The sequence below is a fragment of the Heterodontus francisci genome, chromosome 9 (assembly GCF_036365525.1).
Source record: "Heterodontus francisci isolate sHetFra1 chromosome 9, sHetFra1.hap1, whole genome shotgun sequence".
Lineage (NCBI taxonomy): Eukaryota > Metazoa > Chordata > Chondrichthyes > Heterodontiformes > Heterodontidae > Heterodontus > Heterodontus francisci.
The window spans coordinates 75,053,013-75,071,436 of record NC_090379.1 but is presented as its reverse complement, the minus strand read 5'-3'; the positions used below and the strand labels follow the sequence as shown (position 1 = coordinate 75,071,436).

Sequence of the window (18,424 nt, the reverse complement as noted above, 5' to 3'; positions counted from 1 at the left end):
TTTAAAAGCTGTTCAACATTCTGCGGGTGGCATCAGCTATCTGTGCACCAGGTGCTGGGCCAGACTCGTGAGGAACAGCCTTCCATGAATGGACTTGAGAGAGTTAACGTATGCTGCCGTGTTTTTTACTGCCTTTAATCATGATTAACAGTGGCGGCTCGTGTAGTCCGAATTCTGCCTGCTCAAACTCGGCTCTCCAACGTTCCAGACCTAACGGTCAGAGACCGCGCGCGTCCTCGCGCTCTCCACCCCGCCCCCCCCCCCCAATACTCCTCCTGGAGGGGGCGGGCGCTAAGTCGATCGAGCGATGCGATTGGTCGTGAAGCGTCGCGCGCCGGAATCGCTATTAAGTGTCAGCGAACCAGCGGCGCGAGCTGCTTGGCTCCTGTTCGGGGGCAAGTTGGTCTTTACTTTCTCCGGGCAAATTGCAGTAAGTTAGACAGCCATATCCCCCATCACCAATCCCCTCACCATTCGCGCCGGACTCAGCATGCTGCTTCCCACTGTCTATCTGTCTGCAACACTTAAATAGGAAATAAGTAACGAAGCGATAAAGAGCCTCACGGCGTGGAAGTTATCACTAATGGGATTGAAGTTCAATTTACTGCTCAAGGGAAAATTGAGACGCAATCGTGGAGCTGGTCGTTGGTGATCCTAGCGCGGGGATGATTAGGATTTTCCCGGATTTCAGCGTACAAGTAACGGCAGCAACTGGTGGAGGAGGCGGCGCGGTTACAGCTGCACCTGGTGCGGGAAGAACCGCCGCCGCGGCTGCTAATGGGACGCCCCAGAACGTGGGGCTCACATCCTACCAACAACGGTAAGTGTCTTACTGCTTGCAGCCAGGGAGATAACTTCACGCTGTCATAGTCTCACCGCACGCTGCAAGGCTTCAGCTGCTCAACATGCACGCATCCCTCGCCAATCTCCGACTTTCTTCACCTTTTTCTTCCGTCCCTAATGTTTTCAGGAATGTTTGCTATCACCTCCATATTGGGGATAAGATCATCGTGTTTTAGCACGCTCGCCTCTGATTAAATTGCTAGTCACATGTTTCCATAATAAGCCATGCACAAAAGTTAATTTTGAAATATTATGACCAACATGTGGTAAAAGTCGGTTGTGCATTTGGCGGCTTATATCAATAGTCGGAGGAAGCGGACACTTCTGCAAACATGGGTTGCGTGAGAAAAGGCTCCTATTTATAAGGGGTGGGACAATGAAAGCGTTTGTAAATATTGTTCCTCATCCCCCACCCCTCCCCCGTTCATCAATGGAGGATAAAAAAGGCAAATACCAGACAAAATGCTACGGAAGTCAAAGTCCAGTCCCTCTTAAATTGAAATAAGTTCAAGTCTATTTGGTGAAACGAGCAATTTGGGACAAGCTGATTATATATGTGCAATAGTCCAATTATTTCCACAATTTATCTGTATACATTGCCCCATTAAATATAAAAGCACAAGCTTTATATTCGTTCATTGTTGCTGTGACATTTTGTGGTGGGCAGGGGTGCTTGGAGAGAGTTATTGAACGGATTCAATTTCTTTAGAGGACTGCGCTAAATGTTCCTGTTATTTTATTAAGCGATAAAATATAACTATCACTTAATACTAACGATGCATTAACAATATTTCCACATTGAACTTTCTGAAAATTCCACTAGCGATTTTATCAGAATCGCACGCTAGTCCGTGGGTAAATGCGTAGATATGGAAATGTTGAAATGTAAAAACAATGCTCAGATAGGCAGATAACAGTTTCAAATGTATATGTTGCATCCTGTGGACATAGTTAAATTCGTGATTAAAACATTTTGCTTATAAAATGTTAGATACCAACATCTTCTCTACAAAAAAGGTTATAAACTTTCAAAGTTTAAAAATTAGCCGAATGGTTTGGAGAACAATTGAATGATATTTAGTGCATTTAGTTACTTTGTTATACACATGGATATACAGTTAACAGATAGTAAAAAAACTACAAAAACATTCAGGCGGGTTGTCAATAATTAGATTGCTTATTTTATGGAGCAAAATAATGCAATTGCAAGACAGATAAAACAGAAATGTAGTTCAAAAAGTTTACTTTATTACTAAAACATATATAAGATTATATAACAGCTTTAAATCAGTTCTCTGAAAAAGAAGCCCATATCAGCATTGTGGGCTCCAAAAAGAAGCCTCCATTCCGCTGAACACAAAAGGAAAATTACAATATGATTGCATATATTTTTATGTTTTAAAAAGCAAAGTTTGGAGTTGTCAACAAATGGATTCGATTACATTTTCCCATTCAGAAACTATGTACATTTTAGAAACATGGAACCTCAGAAAACTCACCAACAAATCCTCAACTGCGCCCCCCCCCCCATCCCCCATCCCCCATCCCCCATCCATCCTCTCCCGCTTGTAAGTTTTTGCTCGGTGTAAATGTTAAACGGTACTAACCGACTGAACTAAATCTTGTATTGGCGTGTAACTTCTGATGTGTGCAGCACGACCACCAATGCAAACATTACCCTAAAATTACTATAATCAATGCAATGTGCTGCAACAGACTCAAATTACTTTGTGTTGATCCCACGATCGAAAAGTACATAAAATATACATAAATAACAAAACATTTTTAAAATCAGGCTCTAGTTATTTTCTAGACTCTTCACAGATTTACCAATTATTGCCGTTTTCTGCAGTTTTTTGAAACAATTGTTGGCATTGTGAAAAAATTATAACATTTTAACGTAATAGCTGTTATGCCTTGAAAAAACGGCGTGCGATTAAAAACATCCTAATGTACCCTCACACATTTTAAGTCAGAACAAAAGATTTCTGGCCTTACGCGAGTAACTGTAATGGTTTCCACTAATACTTGGATATATTTCCATGGAAGACAATAATGCAACTCCCCACATAGATTTATAGTAGTTGGAGTGCCAGGCTGATGTCAAAGCAAGTTACCAAACACGTCGCGGAACATCTTTTAGATAAATATTTTGCAGAAACAGTAGTCATTGGTACCTCCAATTTAAACGATTGTTTTCGTTTCTTTTTGTAAATCACCGAGAACAGGACAGACAGGTTTACGTAATGATAATTACACACCAGGAACTGGCTTCCTTTGGAACCTAGCAATAATCGCTGGGACGTATGCCAAGGGGTTTAGGTGACATTTCCAGGCTGAATAGGGCTTATATTATGAAAGATTACACAGATTTTTTCCCCTAAATAAGACGATTAGTATTTTGAATGTCACGTATCTCTTCAACATTATACAGTGAAATTAAAGCCTTTAAATCCGGTTGATAAGATCCCATCAATATTATATCAAACCTCAGTTATTCCCCATAAAGTGAATGAAACAGCAACTGAGTGGCGTAGTTGCGCCAGTTACAGTAATGTGTCCCTGGGAAAGAGAGTGAGCGAAAGACGGCAGCGAAACAGCACCGACAGATGCAGTCAGACTTTCTGGTAATGGGAATCGGAGCTCTCCGGAAAAGTGCACTGGCGTGGTGGTGCCAGCCGCTGTTTGTGGGTTTGCACTTGCAGATTTAATGCCATGCAATGTCTCTGGGATCATCTGAGGTGCAGCGAAGGCTCTCTTTACTTTTCTTGGCATGCTGGTTGGCCCTGACTCGTTCTCTGCACACATCACTTCTCACTTCTCTGATGGCTGGTAATTCCGGAGCCAGGCAGTTGGACTGGACTTAACCGTAACTCCGCAATGGCTTTCCTCAAATAGTATTCGAGTCTTTCCCACTGTACCACCGGGCCGCAGCTAGACAAAAAAGCAAAACAAAAAGGCAAAGTAACGGCTGACGAGAAAAATGGCGCCCACCAAGCAAGGCTTCCAGCACGACCCTTCGAGACGTGAACGGTAACGACAGTTGTTTTAGTGGCGTGATCCAGGGTATTTTCTGTTGCCATGATACTTTGTTGGGAGTTTGGCTTTGACCTGTCAGTTGCTGCCGAGTGCCACCGCGACCTCGCCCCCCGCCCGATATCCAGGAGCCGGGTTAAGTGGCCGGGTTTGAAAGCCGCTGCCCCCATCCCCCCGCCCCCGTCACTGTCCGGACCCGACCTTGCAAAGAGCCACATTCTCATTCACAGCTTTACCTGCTCCACTTTAATTTCTATAAGAAAGAATGAAAGCAAGCGCACTCTTTGATTTCCTCAGCTCTCCACATTACATTGCAGAGAAAGGGCCTATGACACTATATTAGAAAGGCCACCATTGCTCTGCGGCTCAGTGCTCACTAGGCCAAACTGGAGAGAAGCTTTCTTTGACAGGAGCTTGCTATTGTAATAGGGTTGAATGAGGCTAGGGTTAATGTTACATTTGCATAAACCAACAGGAAATGGTTGTGAACCTCAAAATTAGCATGCAAAGAAAATATGAACTAAACAAGCACATCTAAAATGAAAACATAAATATAAAACGTACAGAAATCTAAAAAGATAGGTATTAACTACCAAGAATTTAGATAGTATTAAACTTTTAAAAATGTTCCTGTATTTTGGAGTTTAGGAAAAGCATAAATAAAATAACACATAGTTGAAGATTATATTTTCAAATTTAACAAGATTTAAAAACTGGGCCTTGACAAATTAATATAATTTTACTTTACGATGCAGATAATTATATACTTCAGCTTATTCTGAAACTGAAGTACATTTATGTAGCTGAAGAAAAGGAATTTAACTATTTCATTGGTTTCAAGAGGACAGTTTATGTGGGTTATTCATTCATTTATTCAAATATTGTCATACAATGTACTAGCAGTAGTCCTTCTGAAGAACTCAAAGTTTTTCTGTTAATTTTTTCTGCTTTATTCAGAGGACCTTCATTCTGCTACCAAGCTTCAGTCATGCCAAGGTATGAAATGTATGGTTATTGGAGGATTTGTTTAAGACAAAAGTCAGCATCACAGAAATACAACATGTCTTATATTTGATAAATTAGATCCCCGTTTGGACTGAACATACTGTGATTTCAGATAGTTCTAGCTTTTAATAGGGATGGCATCATTATCAGGACAGTCAAATACCTCTGTATGTTATCAGTTTAAATTGTAGTTTATTGTGGTTCAAATTCAGGGGGATCGCCGTGGTGAGACCATCAGGAAGCTTTTTGTTTTTGCTGAGAAGATATAAAGTGAGAAAAAAATAATGAGGTAAAATACTGTGATTGATTTTTGGCTGCTTAAAATGCACTCACAAATCCGATTATGATACTCTGGTATTTAAATTTCAATATATTATATGTTATTTAATGCTTTATTGAGACTTTGATAAAGCCTCAGGTTGACAGTAAAGCTTGAGGTAGCCTATTCCAAGTGTTTTTTTTTCTCTCTACTGAAGTAGTATTATAGTAAGTGCTTTCATAGTAAGACAGCCTTAGCAATCTTCCAGACTGGAGCACAGAAGTATATTTTTATGCCATTCTGGGAATTTCAGAGATTGGAATCTTCAAGATGGAATTAATTTAGAGGAGAAACTTCATAGCTTGTGCATAAGTGCTTTCTTTATCACCTGTCTCCATTTGGTATTCTGAGAGGGTAAATCAAAGAGTGTGATTTGTTATTCTGCTCGACTTGAGAGTGGAACTAAATAACACTTGGTCTGAAATTTTGATAGAAGTTGTAGGAGGATATATTTAATTTGATGCTTCTTAATAGATTCTTCTTTCTTTGCACTGATGCTGTCATTTTAAAAGCTGGTGTGAATGATTCTGCTCATCAGGCTGGGGAGATGTAATTATTCAAAATGAAATAGGCTGGACTGGGATCACAGAGCTGTTAGTAGCCGTATAGTTTAATATTTGAATTGTGGTCTAGCACTCACAGGAGAAAAAAAAGCAGGTGAATTTGTGTTCTTTATTTCTTTGCATGGACCATCTAAAAAGAATTACTGTACCTGATTTATTTTGGGATAGTTACCTTAATTTTTAATACTTGAATTCAGCATGTTTGGTTAGTGAGTGCTTAGTGACTGCTATAAAGTTTTTGGTGATCTTATCAAAATATAATTATTGCATTTTGTTTTCCATAGTATCTTTTCATGCCAAATTGCTGTTTTGATTTTTTTTTAAATAATAAAGTAGTAGGGACATTATCCGATGAATATTTTGGTTTAACTCCTTGAGTATAGAATGCTCCTTACAGTTTAATGTGTGCTAGTTGTTAACCATTTAATTTTTTTCTGACATTCTGTTGTAGAACAGAATCTGCGAAAAAGTCACAGACTCAGGTCATTTTTTTGTACTTTTTCTTATATAGTTTTGGATAACAGAATTAATAAACTTGTAACTTAGCATTATTTTATTGCAACAACACTGCAGTCATTGAAGGATTAGTGAAGCCATAGATGGAAATATGGAACAAGGAGGGTTTAATGTTGCATTAAAAAAAAAGTACCATGTATGGATAACGAAGGAATTTTAAGATAACATACAAACATAGACAAATTAGATCTTGGCTCCTGTAAGCAATGGTTAGTTTAACATTAAAATAAAAGCAAAATACTGCGGATGCTGGAAATCTGAAATAAAAGCAAGAAATGCTGGAAATACTCAGGTCTGGCAGCATCTGTAGAGAGAGAAGCAGAGTTAATGGTTCGAGTCAGTGACCCTTCTTCGGAACTCAGTTTAACATTGTTTTTTTAAATAATCGTGTGACACTTTTAAATTTTTAATGCATTTAAAAAAAATTTCACCATTAAAGGAGTTGCTGTGGGTCTGGTACTTTGCTTTAAAGGACATAGTTACTTAAATATAAATTACATTTTAAATTTGCTTCTAGAGATTATTTGGCAGAAAACAAGATCTTTTGATGTGGTTGATACTGAGTGTTTAACAACATTTAAATTTGCAAGAGAAAATATAAACTTTTTCTTATTTAACTTACTTATTTATTTTAACTTAGCAAGGGTACCTGAGGGATGTACCAAGTAGAGACCAGGCATTTTCCTTTGTAGGGAAAGTTTTCAGGAATTTTTGTTCTTGACGACTCAAGTATCTCTTATACGCTTGAGAGGTGCACCAAGAGCAAGTCTGGCAGGTGCTTTGAGAATTGGAGGAAAAGTAAAATTGAATGGGTGGGAAAAGAACTAAAATAACATCATGTAACTGATTGCAGATAGTTGAATTATTCTGCATTGGATAATACATTTCTCAAATGTTCCAATGCTACAGATTGTTTAGGTGTTCATGTAACTTGCACATTGATCTAGCAAAGTAAAACTAAAAATAAGTGCTACAAGTGAAGACTTGTTATCTATATTCGTTTAATTGCTTTACACCCGGTTTACCATTATAACTCAAAGTCAGAACTAGATCATGCATCCAGAGTAGCAGATTTCTTTTTAAAGGACTCTCCTTTATTGCCCGAGGTATAGAATACAAAAACAAGGATGTAATGCTTGAACTGTATAAAACGCTGGTTAGCCCATAGCTGGAGTATTGCGTGCAGTTCTGGTCACCACATTACAGGAAGGACTTAATCGCTCTGGAGAGAGCACAGAGAAGATTTACAAGAATGCTGCCAGGGCTTGAAAGTTGCAGCTATGAGGAAAGACTGGATCAGCTCGAGTTGTTTTCCTTAGAACAGAGGAGGCTGAGGGGTGACTTAATTGAGGTGTACAAAATTATGAGGGGCCTAGATAGAGTAGACAGGAAGGACCTGCTTCCCCTAGCGGAGAAGTCAATTACCAGGGAGCACAAATTTAAGGTGATTGGTAGAAGGATTAGAGGGGACATGAGGAAAAACTTTTTCACTCAGAGGGTGTGGGTGTCTGGAACTCACTGCCAGGAATGGTGGTGGAGGCAGAAACCCTCAACTCCTTTAAAAGCTACCTGAAGTGCTGTAACATGCAAGGCTACAGACCAGGTGCTGGAGGGTGAAATTAGATTGGGTGGCTAGTGTTTTTGGCCAGTGCAGACATGATGGGCTGAATGACCTCCTGCGACGTAATTTTTCTATGGCTCATAGAAGTCTGCCGGAAGCATGTTTATGTTTTACTCTATTCCATCATGCTGTCTGAAAACACTGTGGGGGAAATAATGTAAATGTGTATTGCTTGAGCAATATACAACAGGTCAAAAAAATAACACATTTGAGTTAAAAAAACAGAAAGGGCTGAAAATACTCAGGTCAGGCAGCATCTGTGGAGAGAGAAACAGTTAATATTTCAGGTCTGTGACCTTTCATCATCCTGTTTTGATGAAAGGTCACAGACCTGAAACATTGACTCTGCTTCTCTCTCCACAGATGCTGCCTGACTTGCTGAGTATTTCCAGCACTTTCTGTTTTTATTTCAGATTTCCAGCATCTGCAGTATTTTGCTTTTATTTACACATTTGAGTTTTTCATTTGCTGAGTATTCAGTGAAACATACAACTGACTGACATCCAATTGCTGGTTTGTTATAAAATGCTACTTACAAGGCAATTTTATATTACGCTTTTTGTTTCTGCATCCTGGGGAGACTAATCTTGGTGACACCTTTTCTCCTTGTACATATTATTGCAGTCTTCATGTAGTCCTGAGAACTTCCTGTGTTCACAAAACAGATGGCTGAAATTCAACAGTACTTTCGTAGACCCACTTTTTCTGAGGGTTATAATACTGTTAACATTTGAAACTTAGGGTTGTCCATGCTTGGGACTTGAATTGACAATGGAAAACCTGTGTGTCTGCCTTTCTATTGTGTTGTTATATTAACTAACAGAAGAAACTTGTATAATAAATACTACTTGCATTTATGTAGTAATTTTTACATTAAATGTGTGTTTAGAAATAATTTATTGGCAATTAATAACCTTAGAAGTTCAGTGCCTGTCATTACGAAAGCAAGTGTGGTAATCATTCTGATAGAAAGCTTGGATGTGGTTTATATTGACCTGAAGTATATTTTTAACAAATATGGAATTTAGTGAAGGAACTGGAGTAATTGTCAGAAACATTAATGTGTCTCCCATAGGGATTTGTGTATATTAGGCCAGAATGTGCTGGCAAAATAACAACAAGTTTAAAGTGCGCACCATTATTAATGTGTAAATTATGCAAAAATGTGTGGCAAAGAAGAGATAACCCGTGAGTTGCAAATCATCTCAAATTGCTGTCTTTGCATATTAATTACCAATTTAACCCATCACAGAGGTTGAGGATGGTACTTAATAGCCTAAGGATTCTTTTAATGATGAGATTATGTTCCTGCAATGCCAGTCAGCATTTCCGGCCCTTAAAGCTAACAATTGAAACTGGAGTCTCAATCTTGCAGGTAGTAAAATGTTGTTGGAGATCTTTAAAATTTGAAATGTTTACATTTTTTTTCTTGCTTTTTCCTTTGTGTATTTATCATACTCTCTCTTAATCCACATTCTCTCTTCACCTGATTTGACTAATTCACACTATTTCCATCTGTCATTCCTTTTTCTTTCTTAATCCTTAACCCTCATTGGTTAAGGAGATAGACTGCTGGTTATTCACCAGGGTCCCAGATGCCTCATTGATCTCACTGCTGTTATCAGCTCACAATTCCAGGAATTAGTGGTGCAAATCTTTGTCAAATTGAAGGGTGAGGGGAAAATTTGTAACTAAGAGGGCAAGCTGCGAGATGCCCAATTCCACCAAATTCTGGGACTAGTCTTGTTTTCATATTTGGACATCATATGTCAGAAAGGATTTGGCCTTAGAGGGGCTGGACTGCAGATTCACCAAAATGATACCAGGGCAAAAGGATTAAATTATAACAGGTTACATAAACTAGTTTTATATTCCCTTGAATATAGTATATTAAGGGGTTATTTTTGAATAGTTTAAGATGACTGAAGGAGTTGATAGGATAGATAGACAAAAACTATTCATTCTGGCGGAGGAGTCCAGAACAAAGTGGCATAAGTTTAAAATTAGAACTGGACCATTCAGGGATGATGTCTGGAAGCATTTTCCATACAAAGGGCATTGGTAATACAAAGGGCATTGGAAATCTGGAACTCTTCTCTGAAAAAAAACTGTTCAGGCTAGGTCAATTGACAATTGAATTGCCTTCTGTTTCCATATTTGTGTGCAGCAGCACACATTTCCTGTGCTCTTTCTGCTCTTTACCTGCCTGTCAACTTTGCTGTCGCAGTTAAACAAATATATTCATTTGACGTCTCTGATTTGGTCATTCAAGATTTGTCCCCCAAGTTAGGTATTCTTCACTGCGCCAACAGCTTGTGGGCTGGTATAATTGAGCCTGTCTCTCAATGCAAAACCCTGGTGCTTCTTCATGCTGCTGCCTACTCCTCATTGTGAGCTTCCCCATTCCAAGAGCCAGTCAACTGCTCCCAGTCTCCCTTTCTTCTGCCATCACCATGATTAGGACACTTGCCTGATCTGACATCCTGCAGCTGTCTCTCCTGCCGTCACCATTATTGGCCCTTTCCCTAAACTGGATCTCCCAAAAAAACTAATTTCCAGGCATTGAATTGGAAATTGGCTGTTTCCTGTGTAAAGCTGTTGCTATTAACAAATACGATAGAAGTGCTTTCAGCCACTCACAGCCATTCCTAGTTGAGGTGCTTGGAAATTCTGCTTTACAAATGATGTAAAATTCCTGTAAAATAAATTGTGTGAAGACTGACTGTTTCCATCCTCCTGCACCACCTAATCCACCCCAAAATACTACCAGACCACAGATGCCAGCACTGCTATCCCTCCAATAATTCCAGACTCACCTGTTCGATGCTCCTAGAGCCTAAGACTACTCCCTATTATCCCAAACGCTTTCCTACCCCACCCACCCCCCCCACCACTCCATACCCAATTAGTACTCCTGTACCCTGGGTTACACAAATTCAGCTCCCAGGTCCTGGTATTCCATGTGCAAGATTTCCTTGTCTCAGTGCTCCTTTGTTTCCAATTTACATTTACCCCTTTTCCCCTCAGACTTCTGAGTTACCACTCCTGGTGCTCCTAGATTGTGACATACCCTTCCAATATACCCGTAACCCACCCCCCTTCTCATTCCTTGCAGACCTCATGACGCTTTCTTCCAGTGATCTCATTCCATAACCTTCCTTCCTGTACTCCTTGATCCGCTGTAACTTTCCACTGTTCCCAAATTCCAGGATCTCCCTCCTGCTTATACCTACTCCATAGGGCCCTCTCCACTGTTACCAGACCTTAGGACATCCTTCACAAAGGCATTGCTCAGCTGCAGCATGACTTCCAAACCAGTGAAACCTACCCCCTTGAATTGCCCTCTATTTTCACAGAGCAGGAATTCCCCCACTGTCAAACCTAAATTCCACCCACAATATATTAAGTCCAGTGTTAGCCTACTTTAATATCATATGCCAGAATCTCTTCTCCCCCCACCCCCACCCCCACCACCCCGCAAAAAAAAACCCGGCACCCGTAAAGTGCTGCTGAACCTCACAACCCTTCCCTTTGCTTCCCATTGCTCATAAACCAAGTACACTTCCCTCCAGTCTGAAATGTGTTGCATCTTCATATGTAGCCTGGGCTTAAAAAAATAAGAATTCCATATGTAGGTAAACAACGATACAATAATAATTAAGGCCACTTATTTATGGTTTTAATGGAAAATTGCAAAATCAGACTTTAGCCACAACACTGCTAAAAATCCCAGAATGCCATGTAATACAAATGTAATTTGACTTTAATCACCATAAATTAATGGGCCTGATAATTTTACGTTAGATGCCATCACAATTCAGTTATAAACAGTGTATCCTCCAACTCACCATGACCAATGTATTGGGAAATCTGGTAATATAAATAATTTGGATAATACCACACAAAATAGTGCAATGAACATGGAATGTTGCAGCACAGAAGGGAGGTCATTCAACCTGTCATGCTTGTGCTGGCTCTTTGAAAAAGCTGTTGAATTTAGTTTCACGCTCCAGCTTTTTCCCCATAATCCTTCAAATTAGTTATCTTCAAATACATGTCCAGTTGCCTTTTGAAAGTTCCAATGAAATCTCATTCCACTACTGTATCGGGTACTGCGTTCTAGATAATAACTCTCTGTGAAATAATTTCTTCTCATTTTCCCTCTAGTTCCTTTGCCCTTAATTAAATCTGTGGCCTCTGGTTCCTGGCCCACTTGTCAGAGGAAACAGGGCAAGTAGGGAGAAACTATCAAAACCCCCTCATAATTTTGAATACCATAATCGGGTCTTCTGAGCTTCACTGCTCTGACAGAAACAATCCCTGATTCTTCAAGCTCTCCACAAAACTGAAGCCTTCATCTCCAGTATCAGGCTTGTAAACTTCTGTACCCTCTCCAAGACCTTGTCATCCTTCCTAAATTGTGGTGCCCAGAATTGTATAAAGTACACCATCTGGGGCCTAACCATTGTTTGTTCTGTAAAGGTTTAGCATGACTTCCTTGTTTTTGTCTTCAATGCCCTTATTTACAAAGCCAAGTATCCCACCTTCAAAGATATGTAAATATGCACCCCCAGGTCCTTCTGGTGTTGCACCCTCTCAAAATAGTACCATTTAGATTATACTGTCTCTTCATGCCGTTTCTCCCAAAGTGTATCATTCATGCTTATCCGCATTAAATTGTATCTGCCATGTGTCTGCCTACTTCAGGAGTTTGTCTGTCTCCCTGACATCTTCTTTCCTACTTACAGTTTTTGGCAATGTAGAAGTAGTATCATCCACAAGCCTCAAAACAGTACTATCCATCTTACAAATAGCTGACCCACACCGTCAACAAACGAAGGTTTTAAATTTTTAAGTGCAACAAACTTTAGAGATGCGAAGTTAATTAACCACAGTAAGCTAGGCTGAACTATGGGTAAACCATACTTCCCACTGTGTGTCTGTAGAAGTATTTGGTTAAATATGATTAAAAAAAAACACCAAAACCCTAAAAGGGTTTCCACTTGTGTAGATAAATGACCATGGTTAATAAATTAGCTAAGCGACAGTATCAAGCTAAAAGAAAAGGCTTATACAAGTGCAAGTAAAAGTGGTTTTGTGAAAGGGAAATCATGTTTAACCAATTTATTCGAGTTCTTTGAAGAAGTAACATGTGCTGTGGATAAAGGGGAACTGGTGGATGTACTATACTTAGATTTTCAGAAGGCATTTGATAAGGTGCCACATCAAAGGATATTGTGGAAAATAAAAGCTCATGGTGTAGGGGGTAACATATTGGCATGGATAGAAGATTGGCTAGCTAACAGGAAACAGTAGGCATAAATGGGTCATTTTCTGGTTGGCAAAATGTAATGAGTGGTGTGCTGCAGGGATCAGTGCTGGGGCCTCAATTTTTTACAATTTATATAAATGACTTGGATGAAGGGACCAAAGATATGGTTGCTAAATTTGCTGATGGCACAAAGATAGGTAGGAAAGCAAGTTGTGAGGAGGACATGAGGCTACAAAGGGATATAGATAGGTTCGGTGAGTGGGTAAAGATCTGACAAATGGAGTATAATGTGGGAAAATGTGAAATTGTTCATTTTGACAGGAAGAATAAAAAAGAAGCATATTATCTAGATGGTGAGAGGTTGCAGAGCTCTGAGATGCAGAGGGATCTGGGTGTCCTAGTGCATGAATCATAAAAGATTATTATGCAGCTACAGCAAGTAATTAGGAAAGCTGATAGAATGTTATCGTTTTTGTGAGGGGAATTGAATGCAAAAGTAGGGAAGTTATGCTTTAGTTAAACAGGGCATTGGTGAGACCACAGCTGGAGTACTGTGTACAGTATTGATCTCCTTACTTAAGGAAGGATGTAAATGCGTTGGAAGCGGTTCAGAGAAGGTTTACTAGACTAATACCTGGAATGGGCGGGTTACCTTGCGAGGAAAGGTTGGACAGGCTAGGTTTGTACCCGCTGGAGTTTAGAAAAGTAAGAGGCGACTTGATTGAAACATATAAGATCCTGAGGAGTCTTGACAGGGTGGATGTGGGATGGATGTTTTCTGTTGTGGGAGAATCTAGAACTAGGAGTCACTATTTAAAAATAAGGATTTGCTCATTTAAGACCGAGATGAGGAGGAATTTTTTCTCTGAGGGTCGTGAGTCTTTGAAAGTCTCTTCCTCAAAAGATAGTGGAAGCGGAGTCTTTGAAGTTTTTTAAGGCAGAGGTTGACAGATTTTTGAGCAAGGGGTGAAAGGGTATTGGGGGTAGGTGGGAATGTTGAATTGAGGTCACAATCAGAGCAGCCGTGATCTTGTTGAATGGCGGAGCAGGCTTGAGGGGCCGAGCGGCCTACTGTTGCTCCTAATTCGTATGTCCATTCAGCCCATCAAGCCTGCCTCACCATTTAGTACAATCAAGGCTGATCTTCCACTTCAATGCCTTTTCCCCACACTATCCTCATATCCCCTTATGTCATTTATATTTAGAAATCTGTCAATCTCTGCTTTAAATATACTCAATGACTGAGCTTCCACAGCCCTCTGGAGTAGAGAATTCCAAAGCTTTCTGAAAATCCAAGTATACCTCTTCCACCGACTCCCCTTTATCAATTCTGTTAGTAACATCCTCAGAAAACTCCAACAGATTCGTCAAACATGATTTCCCATTCATAAATCCATGTTGACTATGCCCAATCAGATCATTATTATCCAAGTGTCCATTTATCACATCCTTTAGAATAGATTCTAGCATTTTCCCAATGGCTGGTGTAAGGCTAACAGGTCTGTAATTCCCTGTTTTCTCTCTCTCTCGCTTCTTAAATAATGGGGTGACATTTGCGACCTTCTAATCTGCAGGAACTGCTCCAGAATCTATAGAATTTTGGAAAATGATCAATGCATCCACTGTCTCCATAGCTACCTCTTTCAACACTCTGAGATATAGAATATCAGGTTCTGGGGGCTTATCAACCTTCAGCCCCATTAATTTCTCCAATACAACCTTTGGCCTAATACTAATTTCCTTCAATTCCTCATTTTCTCCCTAATCACTTGGATCTCTAATTCTGGGAGATTTCTTGTATCTTCCTCAGTGAAGACAGGCGCAAAGTAATCATTTAGCTTCTCTGCCATTTTTCTATTCCCCAAGTTCAGCCATAGCAGTGGTCACAGCTCCTGGTGGCCCTGCTGAGCTTCTGGCTCTCTGTTTGGTCAGCAGCTCTTGGGGGCAGTCGGCTGTCCCTAAATACACTGTCACTGACAAGATGCAGCCCCGGGTCCCACTGACTGTCGAAGCGGGGTCCCGCCCCCCCAACTTTCGAGCCTGATGGCAGGCCAAGTTTCAAACAAGATGATTTGCAAAAATGAGAGCATATGGAATTGAAGATAACATTGTGACATGGGTCAGTAATTGGTCGGGAGTGGGGAGACCAAGTAGGGATAAAGGGGTCTATTCACTGATGTGGGGGATGTGATAAGTGGTTTTCCTCAGGAATGTACTCGGGCCTCACTTTTCTCCATGTATGTTAATCACTTGATTCAAGGAATAGAGAATTATGTATCCAAGATTGCAGATGATACTTTGTTAAAAGACACAGTAAGTTTTGTAGATGGGAGTAGGAAATTACAAAGGGACATAGACAGATTAAGTGAGTGAGCAAAGCTATGGCACGTGGTATTCAGTGTGAGATTGATATTTAAAAATGAGGAAGTGATGCATCATGGTACAGAGCCTCAATCAGACCCCATCTGGAGTATTGTTTTTTGTTTTGGGCACCAAATCTCAGGAAAAATATATTGGCTTTGGAAGGGGTACAGTGCAAATTTACCAAAATTGTACCAGGGCTTCAAGGGTCAAATTCTGACAGGTTGCATAAATATGGCTTGTAATCCCTTGAGGTTAGAAGGTTGAGGGCTGATCTAATTGTGATGTTTACCATGATAAAGGAAGTCAATAGGGTAAATACAGAGATGTTGGGCTGGATTTTGTGTAGGAGGTGGGGCTCCTGGCGGGGGGGATCCCCCCTCTACACTTTGATGGCTCCCTGCAGCGATCCTCTGGTGTTTTTCAATTAAAGATTCATGAGCTGGGATCTGCATCCCTTTAAAGACGGGGAGCTTGCCTCTATGAGGGGCCGGCAGCTCAGCAGTACCACCGGGAGCGGTGGCCATTGCCGGTACTGCAGAGGCCTCAGACCCAGGCTCAGCGCTGAAACCCTGCACAAGAGCTAGGTGAGGTGGGGTCGCTGGGGCCAGTCTGGAAGGCCCTGGCAGGGGGCGGGGTGGGGGTCAAAGGGTTCATGAAGTCCAGGGAGTGGGGTCCCAAGGGGTAAAGTTGTTCCCAGAGGAGGCCTGCCCCCTGCCATTGGTAAGATCCCAGTGGCAGCAGGACCAGGCCCTTAATTCGCCATTAATAGGCCACTTAAGGGCCTCAACTGGTCTCTGGACAGGAAGGCTTTTGTCGGCCTATCCCACCTCTGGGAAGATCGCTTGGCGACAGGGAGGCGATGGGCCCTACACACCCCCTGCCATGCGCCACGTTGCTCCATGCCCCCCCTCTTCCCCACTCCAGGGGGGCCAATCAAATCCTGGCCGTTATATCCTCTGGTAGGAGAATCCAGGCCAAGAGGATTTAATCTTAAAATTAAAGCTAGGCCATTTAGCAGTGATATTAGGAAATATTGTTTCGCACAAGGGTATTAGAAATCTGGAACTCGCTCCACAAAAGGCAATGGATCCTATGTCAGTTGAAATTTTCAGGACTGAGATTGACAGATGTTTATTAGATAAAAGGTATCAAGGATGTGGAACAGAGCAGGTGAATGGAGTTAAGGTACAGAGCAGCCATGATCCAACTGAATGCCAGAACAGGCTCGAGGGACTGAATGGCTACTAATTAGCGAGATGATTTGGCAAATTAGGTGCCTATAACACTGATTTTGTTAGTAAAAAAAGTTGTATTAGATACTAAATTGTGAACATCCACCCAGTAATTGGCCAGTTCTTTTTTAAATAAAGATGGATGTTTGGTACCATGTTGAACTAAGCTTTTCCATGAAACATGAGACAAGTACTTCTGCTCAAGAGGCAGACTTGGTTGTTGTGGGAAACCCATCTGAGTTGAATTTTTCTTTGTTGAAAGATGTCAGGAGGATTTTATGTAAGCAGTTTGCTTAGTAAACATGTTGCACACAATCATGGAAATGTTTATTCACATCGATATCTGATGTATGGTAGCAGTAATCACTTGTATCTCATCAAGATGATCTCCTATTGCTAATTTTAAATGCCAGAAAATAGGAGAGATTGAGGAAAAGTACGAAGTAATAAGTACTGGCCATGCTGGTGGGTCAAAAACATAGAAAGCACTAATAATTGTAAGTAACTTCAGCAATTTTAAATTTTCAAATTTGTGGCATTGTAGGGGTCAGCCTTGACCTAGTGGTAACACTCAATGTCTGGATCAGAAGATTTTCAGTTCGAGCTCCACTTCAGAACTTGGACACGTAAACTAGGTTGACACTTCAGTTATAGCACTGTTGGAGATACTATTTTTTGAATGAAACATTAAACTGAGGTTCTCCCGGTACCATTCCAGGATAGCAAGGGAGTTCTTCTGGTGTTCTGATAAGCATTTATTTCCAAATCAACATTACTAAAATAGATTATTTGGTCATATCTCATTGTTGTTCGTGGGACTTTGCTGTGTTTCTCAACATTGTAACAGTAACTACATTACAAAAGTACTTGGAATTCTGTGACGAGTAACTCACCTCCTGACTGCCCAAAACCTGTCTGCCATCTAAAAGGCACAAGTAAGGAGTGCCATGGAATGCTCTGCACTTGCCTGGATGCGTGCGGTTCAACAACACTCAAGAAGCTTGACACCATTTCGGACAAAGCAGCCCGCTTGATCAGCACCCCATCCACCACCTTAAACATTCACTCCCTTCACCACCGGTGCACAGGTGGCAGCAGTGTGTACCATCTACAAAATGCACTGCAGCAATTCGCTAAGCCTCCTTTGACAGCACCTTCCAAACCTGTGACTTCTATCACCAAGAAGGACAAGGCCAGATGACTCATGGAAACATCATCACCTGCAAATTCCTTTCCAAACCACACACCATCCTGACTTGGAACTGTATCGTCGTTCCTTCACTGTCGCTGAGGCAAAAACCTGGAACTCCCTTCTTTACAGAACTCTGGGTGTACGCACACCACATGGACATGCAGCGGTTCAAGAAGGCCTCTGATCACCTCCTTCTCAAGGGCAGTCAGTGAGGGGCAACAAATGTTGGCCTTGCCAGCGACTCTTGCATCCCATGAATGAATGAGAAAAACTTCATTGGCTGTGAACCACTTTCAAATCTCCTGAGGATACAAATGGAAGTTATTTTCTTTCATTGGATTAAGTAAGTCTGCAATGTGCACTATAAATGACAGTCTTCCTTTGCAGTTGCTATATATTTTTAGATTTAGGCCACAAGTTATTCATATTGCAGATACCTATTCAGGATACTCAGTGATCCT

General features: G+C 40.8%; 1 protein-coding gene across 9 annotated transcripts in view; it reads left to right on the top strand.

The window, feature by feature from the left end:
* Positions 1 to 410: 410 nt before the first annotated feature.
* LOC137373856 (neuronal PAS domain-containing protein 3) overlaps positions 411 to 18,424 on the top strand; it is a 1,451,864-nt gene continuing 1,433,850 nt past the window's right edge. For 2 of the 9 annotated variants that reach the window (XM_068039328.1, XM_068039327.1), the window contains exons 1-2: positions 411 to 820; positions 4,837 to 4,875. In XM_068039328.1, the coding sequence (XP_067895429.1) occupies positions 666 to 820; positions 4,837 to 4,875 (194 nt within the window). In that variant the 5' untranslated portion in view covers positions 411 to 665. Of the gene's footprint in view, positions 821 to 3,355; positions 3,877 to 4,836; positions 4,876 to 5,096; positions 5,174 to 18,424 lie in introns of those variants that run through there. The other 7 variants (XM_068039334.1, XM_068039331.1, XM_068039332.1 and 4 more) reach the window with 7 other exon arrangements.